This window comes from Calidris pugnax, unplaced genomic scaffold (assembly GCF_001431845.1).
Source record: "Calidris pugnax isolate Ruff unplaced genomic scaffold, ASM143184v1 scaffold461, whole genome shotgun sequence".
Classification (NCBI taxonomy): Eukaryota; Metazoa; Chordata; class Aves; order Charadriiformes; family Scolopacidae; genus Calidris; species Calidris pugnax.
In genome coordinates this window covers 239857-247776 of record NW_015091201.1, presented here as the reverse complement: position 1 = coordinate 247776, position 7920 = coordinate 239857, and the positions used below count along the sequence as shown (strand labels likewise).

At 49.0% G+C, this 7920-nt stretch overlaps 1 protein-coding gene across 1 annotated transcript; it reads left to right on the top strand.

The window, feature by feature from the left end:
* Positions 1–274: 274 nt before the first annotated feature.
* LOC106898456 (schlafen family member 11-like) lies at positions 275–6641 on the top strand. Its single transcript, XM_014959710.1, is given in 8 exon segments — positions 275–314; positions 1201–1298; positions 2073–2220; positions 4341–4483; positions 4485–4586; positions 4589–4999; positions 5001–5086; positions 6389–6641. Coding segments are annotated over 8 exon segments (1281 nt in total).
* Positions 6642–7920: the final 1279 nt, after the last annotated feature.

Sequence of the window (7920 nt, the reverse complement as noted above, 5' to 3'; positions counted from 1 at the left end):
GGGGGGCGCCGGGGGCAGGAAGTGGGAACCGATCCCCCGCCCCCGGGGCAGCGGGCGGAGCGCGGTCCCGGGCCCAGGCGGCGGCAGCGCACGGCGGGGCCGCTCCCCGGGCCGGGCGCGACCCAGCCCCGGTGCCATCTGCCGCCGCCCGCCCCGGTGGGGGCACTCCTGGGGTCCCGCTCGGTGGAGCCGCCCCGGTGCCCGGCGGGAGCGCTGGGAGCCGCGTGTAGCTTCGAGAGAACGATTAGAGCCCAATAAATTATCGATAATTAACATGACGTCTGTGGGTGTCTTTGCGATAGTCCAGTTCGCCTGTGCGTTGCAAATAATGATTATTTTTTTTTCCTGTGTTACAGTCTGAGGAACCCATAGCAATTTATTGTCGTTTGGACAATTATTATCTCACCCGATGAACCCTCCCCACCCGGGAAGGGGAATCGGGGAACGCCAGGATACACGAAGGTTGAAATATAAATAGATTTAATAGGATAAGACCGAGTAACTCACAGTAATGCTAAAGAACCAGTATTGATCCCGATCCTAATGTAAAATACACAAGAACTGTATGCGCAGAAGCCGTGCACTCCCCACAGGGACAGCACTGCGGCTTCGGGAGGAAGGGAAGGGCTCAGGGCTCTGGCACCGGGGCAAGGAGTTCTCAGGGTGGCAGCCATCAAGGGAGAGAGGATTCCTCAGCAAACTTTCTAATTCATATTGGATGTGCCATTCGTGGTATGAAATAATCCTTTTGGCAGCTCAGGTCAAGTGCCCAGGTCTTGCTCCTCCTCGTCCCCGCACCCAGGGAGCTCGAAAACACTGAGACCTGGAATCCCACAAGGCCTGGGAAAATCCTTGCTGGTGCTGATCCCCGTGGAGTGAAACCCCCAGTGCTTGGTGCACTAGTGAGGATCAGTCTCCATGCTCTGTTTGATCCATGTAGATCCAGCATCTTGGCACAAGTCCCGTGCCAGCACTGAAGTCAAATTATCATTTCAGCTGTAACAGTGGTGTCACACTGACCTGCAACTTTTCTTCTTCCCCTTATCAAGTACTAATAACACCTGTAATGAAGTTGACAATGGTTCAGAGATCAGCTTGAAGTAGAGAAGAGCCCTTTCAAGCCTGCAGCGTGGCACACAGTGTGCACTGTGCAGCAGGTCGCACACCACTCCCCCATTCTGAGGCTCACGCACATTTCAGGTGTCTACCGCCACGTGGCCTTGCACACCCAGTGCGGGCCTATGGTTGTTAAAGGCTTTTTTGAAGGAGCAGGGGTGCAAGGCATTGCTCGTTTTAAGGCACGTTGTCCCATTTCATTGTGAAGCCTTTCACCTTCAAAAGTTGTGTCCTGCTTTTCATTCCGCTGCTCCACAACAAGGCCTGTATGGCAAGTCCAACAGTGTTTATTCCGATCACGGATCTCACAGGATCACAGAATGGTTTGCGTTGGGAGGGACCTTAAAGACCACCCAGGGCCACCCCCTGCCCTGGGCAGGGACACCTCCCGCCAGACCAGGTTGCTCCAAGCCCCGTCCAACCTGGCCTTGAACCCCTCTAGGGATGAAGGGTTGCCAGAGCCTGGCAACCTGGGCCAGGCTCTCACCACCCTCACAGCCAAGAATTTCTTCCTGACATCTCATCTCAGTCTTCCCTCTTTCAGTTTAAAAATGTTCCCCCTCATCCTATCACTACAAGGCCTTGTAAAAAGTCCCTCCCCAGCTTTCCTGGAACCCCTTTTAGGGACTGGAAGAGGCTCTAAGGTCTCCCCAGAAACCTTCTCCAGGCTGAACTCCCCCAACTCTCTCACCCTGTCCTCACAGTAGAGGGGCTCCAGCCCTCCCAGCATCTCTATGGCCTCCTCTGAACCTGTTCCAACAGGTCCATGTCCTTCTGACGTTGGTGGCCCCAGAACTGGAGGGATCGTTATGTGATAGAATAATTGTCTAAATGACAATAAATTGTTATGGATTTTTTTTTAAATCATGACAAGAGGTTTTAAATTAATCATTTTATTTACTCTGTAGTGCTAGGTTTTAAAAGTTCATATGGAAGAATTTCGATGGATATAACAGACTATTTTCTTCCCCCAAGATCTTTCACATCTGGCTGATCAATTTAAGAATGAGCTCAGTTTGTCAAATGGTCCTCCTTTTATCAGGCCAGTTCATTCAGAAGTTGGTCTCCGGTGCATATCCGAGCTCCAAGAGTCCCTCTACCCAGGTAAGATGTTTATTCTGTTGTTTTTTGTTTTTTTCAATTTGATTGTATTTGACAGAATTTCTGGGAAGATGATGTGATATAAAGTCAAGATTCTAGGCACACAGCTGTTAGGATATTTAAAAAATGCAGCTGCTCCATGAATGTTGGTTTCCCTGATTTTTCAGGTGTTTCGATTTCTTCTCCCATTTTTGCCACTAAGTATAATCCCCAGTGCACACAATTGCTGAGAATGTACCCATTGTCCTGGGGGGTCTGAGCACTGTCTGCCCCCGTTACACTCAGAAATCTTCCGATGGATGAAGAGACAGAGAATAATTAATTTCTAGCATAATTGAAATCTAAGTAGTCTAATCAAGGAATTATTATTAGTCAAGATGTAATTATATCCTGTAATTATGTCTTTCAAGATGCAATTATTTCTTTACCTCCAGATAAAGAAAGAAAAAGACAATAAATTAAGACCACTGTGAAAAAAGTAATAATAATAGTTACCTACACGTTTCCCCATTCCTGGCATCCCACAACCTCAAGACCTCTGCTGTCCTACCAGACCTGCGCTCTGCAACATCGTGTTAGAGGCAGAAAGATCTCACCCTGTGCAGAAGACCTGCTTGTTGCTACCGTGTAAATTGATGGTTATTGTCCAGCTGGTTAGTATAAAAAAAAATGCTATTACAGGGACACCAGCTGAAAACAAAGCTCCAGACAGGTCAACAAAAACTCAAAGCAACCAGACAAGCCTCCAACCTGAGGACTTGCAAACTCAGTACACCCCCCCATGACTTGGTATCAGCGATACCATGGTGCTCCTTGGCAGGGCTAAGCACTGAGTGTTTGGGTGGGGATGTCTCATCACCTTAGACACTTGTCTCAGCCAGTGACTGAATCCTGGCACCCTGCTTAATGCAACAGGGCAACTTCAGGCTGGGACACGTGGGAAAGTAAAGGTCAATACTGACCTTGCAGGGGCAGAGAACCTTGCCTTGGTTCTGTTTTCTGATGAAGACTTGGACTATTTCAGACACACCTCAGCTGTAAGAGCAGCAATGGTTGCTGAGCAACAGATACTCCCACATACAAAGCCCTGAGAGAGGAGGGAAGAGCAGTAGCCAAAGGCAATGTAAGTCCTTCGTTGTCCCTGCAGAGTGGGGCTGGGTCTTTGGGGCCAGCTCTGGGACACATGGGAGAGATGTGGAATTCCAGGTCCTTGCACAGCCTCAGGACCGCTCCAGTCAGTAGCAAACAGATGCTTTCTCATTAAGCATAGTCCAGGGATTACTTTTTTTTCCAAATTCTGACCGATGGATGTCTGTATTAGTTGCTAATTTTTCTAGTTATTTTTGTAATTTTGCTATTTTTTTGCCCCTGTTTTCAGGATTGCTCTCTGGGGGTTGATGCACTGGTAGGTTAATCGTGTTTTGGTACCGGACATGCAATTGCTGTTTCTTGATGAGAATGTGGTTTTTAACTGGGACACTGTCAGTGTAACTGTGTGCTTGTATTTGAGATTTGTCTATGTGTTATCAATGTGCATAGCTGTAATTTTAACCTGTAAATTTAAGAGACAATTTGTGTTGATATTTTTTAAAATTAGTTGTTATTTTAGAGGAGCATCACATTTAGTGTTGGGATGAGAGGTGTCTTCATGTATTTCCCTATATTTCATAGGAATGTGAATCTATACATGAAGAGACCGATCATGCTCTCAGGTGCCTTTTCCCTTGCTATATGCATTGTGTTTTACCGGTCAGGAGCGTAGGAGACACTGCAAGTATGCTGCTCCAGCTGGTTCAACCCCAGGTCTCACTGTGGTAGCAACACATCTGTCAGAGGAATACCTAAATAACGAGAAGGCAGGTAGAAAGGAGGCAGATCCCTCCAATGAGACTTTTTCTTATTCCATCTAGAAGTCAGGCATGCCTGAAGGATGGAGTTTACATCTCTTTTATTCATATAAAAAAATCCTTACAGATTATCCTGGGAATGCTGAATTTTTCACTCACACTAGATCATTTACTTTGATGACCTCATGGTATAATGCATTCCTACAGCAGTTGGTGTGATGAGTAAATTATTTGCTGTATATTTTTTTTTAAATTTTGTTATTTCTTTTTTTCTAGTGGGTTCTAATGAAATCAAATGGAAGCCAGAAACCATCTGCACCGACCTGTTCTCAGAGTATCCCGGATTACAGGATTTAAAGAAAAAACAGATCCATCCACTTAACAAGGGGGTACTGATATTTTCAAGGAGCTGGGCTGTTAGACATTGGATTGCCGAAAAAGCAGAATGTTGTGTGTGATGCTCTCTTAGTAGCTGAAAACACGTGTCCAGTATTGTATGCTGTAGTTGGGGTCACCTCTTCTGTGAGTCTGAAAACTGGAGAGAAAGCGCTTACACATTAAAGCAGAAACTAGTCAATGTTGGAGGGTATGACTCAAAAGTGTGTGTGATTCCCCAAATACCACACCTGAACCAGATGGAAGTTGCAGAGTATGATGTTACCCAGCAAGAAAACCAAGAAAACCCGTGTGGTTCTGCCAGCTTGTACCCAGAAAATTGCACCCTCACCTCCAGGGACACCCCCGTGTTCCTAGGTGCACTTGTGATCCTTGTGCTGAGCTTTAGGTCCTACTTAAGGGACCTCCTTGGCTGTGAGATTTTCAGCCTTCTCACTCTCAAACAGTATGAGCTGCTTTCCAAGAACCTGCACAAAGTCAATAAACAGTTTGTCCTTGGTCTTCCTGGATCAGGGAACACAATCATGCCTTTGAAGATCATTAGAAAATATATGCAACATCTTTCACTGTTCTGCAGAAGAGACACTCTATATTTGTGAAAATCAACCCTTGAAGAAGTTTGTGGAGTAAGCAACACTGTGTTTTTCCCCCTTTTTCTTTCATTCCGTCCTCTGTACGTAGAGTACAAACCTTGCTGATTTTACATCTATTTGCCAAATACATAACCTTGGCTGACACCAACACACAATAATCATCTCGAAAAGGGTGTTAATACTGATGGTATTTTTGAGCTGAGCTCTGGCCCAGACCCAGCGGTCTCTGGCTACTGTGAAAATTCCACATTGAGTCATTGCTAGATTGCGCCTTTTAACAGTCTGTCACAGCTGGTGCTGACACCAAAACTATCCACCTGCCTTCCTCCGTTGCTGCGTTGGATGGAAGCTGGCAGTGTCCCACTGGCCAACTGGCTCAACAGAAGTGCTGCCAGTTCCTGCTCAGCCTTGGGGGAAAAAGGGAGCCCATCCTTCCCGTGCTGACTTCCCTGGGGCAGAGGGACACCCCTGGGGAGCCTCGCCACACGGTCCCCAGGTAGGAAGGGTGGGCTTGGGCGTTCTCCTGGGGTAGGGCCACAGCCAGTTGGTGGGGGCTGTGCAGGCTGTGCCAATCCACTGGAATAAATGTTTCCATCAGGAAAATGACAAAGGCATGCTGCAGCTGAGATGGGAAGTTTGGCATTTTTAGAGAGTAAACAGCAATAGCCCTCCAAGTAAGAACCCACTGAGACAGTCAATACAGAATTGTCTGGTCACAGCTTCTTTTCATTTACCATATGGGTTTCAGTTTGGGTTTTTTTTCAGAAGTCAGATCTGCCAGCTTATGACGTATATTGCCTTCAGAAGTGGGTCATTCCCAAAAGTGAAACACATTGTGGTTGATGAAGCTCAGAATTTTCGTCATGGTGGATTGTGGTTTGAATGGGCCTGGAACCTAGACGAGAAGGAAAGTGGCATTTGCTGGGTCTTCACGGATTTCTTCCAGTCCACTCACCTACGTGGTTGTGGGCTTAACTTTTCAAAACTATATACTCAGGAATGGTTGACTGAAGTGGTCCGGAATGCCAAGCAAATACACAATGTCATGTCTGATCTAATGGAGAAAATCCTCCAAGTACCTGAAAACATACTAATGCCCTATGACATGATGGAAAACTTGTTTAGATAGGCTGAATGTGCCCGTTCTTTGCCAGGTGACTGCATAGAAAAAAAAAAAAAAAAAAAAATGGAAACATCTGAAATGGTAGAGTACGTGACCACACAGTGCACCAGATACATCCAGCAAGGCTGTCCCATCGAAGATACTGCAACCCTGGGCAGTACACAGTGTGCTGCCTAGGAGTGCTGTCAGATATTGGAACCTGACATAAGAAGGGACCCGATGAAATACAGGGGGAGGTTGGTCTTCAGGTCAGCAGAAAATGTTTTAGGAAACGTTATTGTTATTGATAGCATCTCACATTTCTCAGGCCTAGAAAGAAGGATCATATTTCACATCCACCCTGTCCCCGCAGAAAAGAAGCTATCATCTCTCCAGTTATCGCTCTGCGCAGCATCCGGAGCCCACACCAAACTCCATTTGCTGTTTTACAAGTTCTTTAAGAGGGCAGGCTTTAGCCTCACATAGACCCAGGGACATGTTTCACTCATGTTCTGTTCAGCGAGGTAGGACAGCTGTAGGATTTTTTAAATCTGTGCAAAAAAAAAATACTGTAGGTTTATATATATATTTCATCATGTAGGATGAAATAATAGCCTGTAGGATGTCATAAAATTGACTTTAATTGTAGGACATTGCCACCTGGAGAGAACAAATGGCTGGAAATGGCAGTTGCAGAAGGAAGTCAACAATTACAAACTACTTGAATAAATGATAGAACAGTTTGAAAACTTGTGCTTTCAATTCATCTCTCATTAAGCTGATTACATGTTCTGTGTGGTTTCTGCACCAGCAGAGTGGAGCCCCAGCTTGCTGCTGGGAGTGCTGGTGTCTGTCCAGCTCCTGGGGATGGGGCTCTGGTTCCTCCTCAAATCGAATCCTCTCAAATGCAGGTTTCTGCCTATGAAGGCAGTTCTGTCCCCAGCAAAACAGTCCCAAACCTCTCATAGTAGGGAGTTGGGAACCTGAGTGGGGCTTTTTTGGCAAATTAAGTTTTTGGCTGAGGTATGCTCCACCTCATCACACAGCTGCCCAAGCGCTGGTGCTGGCAGGAGAGACAGCAGGAGCATGGTCCCTGGAGAAGGAGGCAGCACAGGATGACAGAACGGCTGCCCAGAGAAGCTGTGGCTGCCCCATCCCTGGAGGGGTTCAAGGCCAGGTTGGAGGGGGCTTGGAGCAACCTGGTGTGGTGGGAGGTGTCCCTGCCCAGGGCAGGGGGTGGCACTGGGGGGGCTTTGAGGTCCCTTCCCACCCAAACCCTTCTGTCATTCTCTGACTCCGTGCCGCGGGACCCGCTGCGCTGCCGCGCCGGTGGCCGGTCCCGCTCTGCCCCGAGGCCGAGCTGGGCCCCCCCGTGCTCGGGGGCGGACGGGGCCCGGCCACCGCCCTTGGTGGGAGCCGGGGGGAGAAAGGGGACGCGGCCGCCGTGCGCCCTCCGGCCGCCAGGGGGCGCTGTGGCCCGCCCGTCTCCATGGTGAGGCGGCGGCGCGGCCATGGCGGAGCCGCTGCGGAGCGCGGACGCGGGCGGCGCCGTCTACCGCTCCCGCGACCCCCTGCGCAACCTGCGCCTCCGGTGAGGGCAACCCCGCGCCCTGCCCCGGCCCCCGGTCCCCGGCCCGCCCTCACCGTTCCCCTTTCTCGTCTCTCCCGCAGGGTCCGCATCCAGCGGGTGGCCTCGGCTGGGCCCCTCCTGCCGCAGGCCCCGCCGCCGCTCGCCGGCCCCGAGCTCCCGGGTCTGGCGGACCGC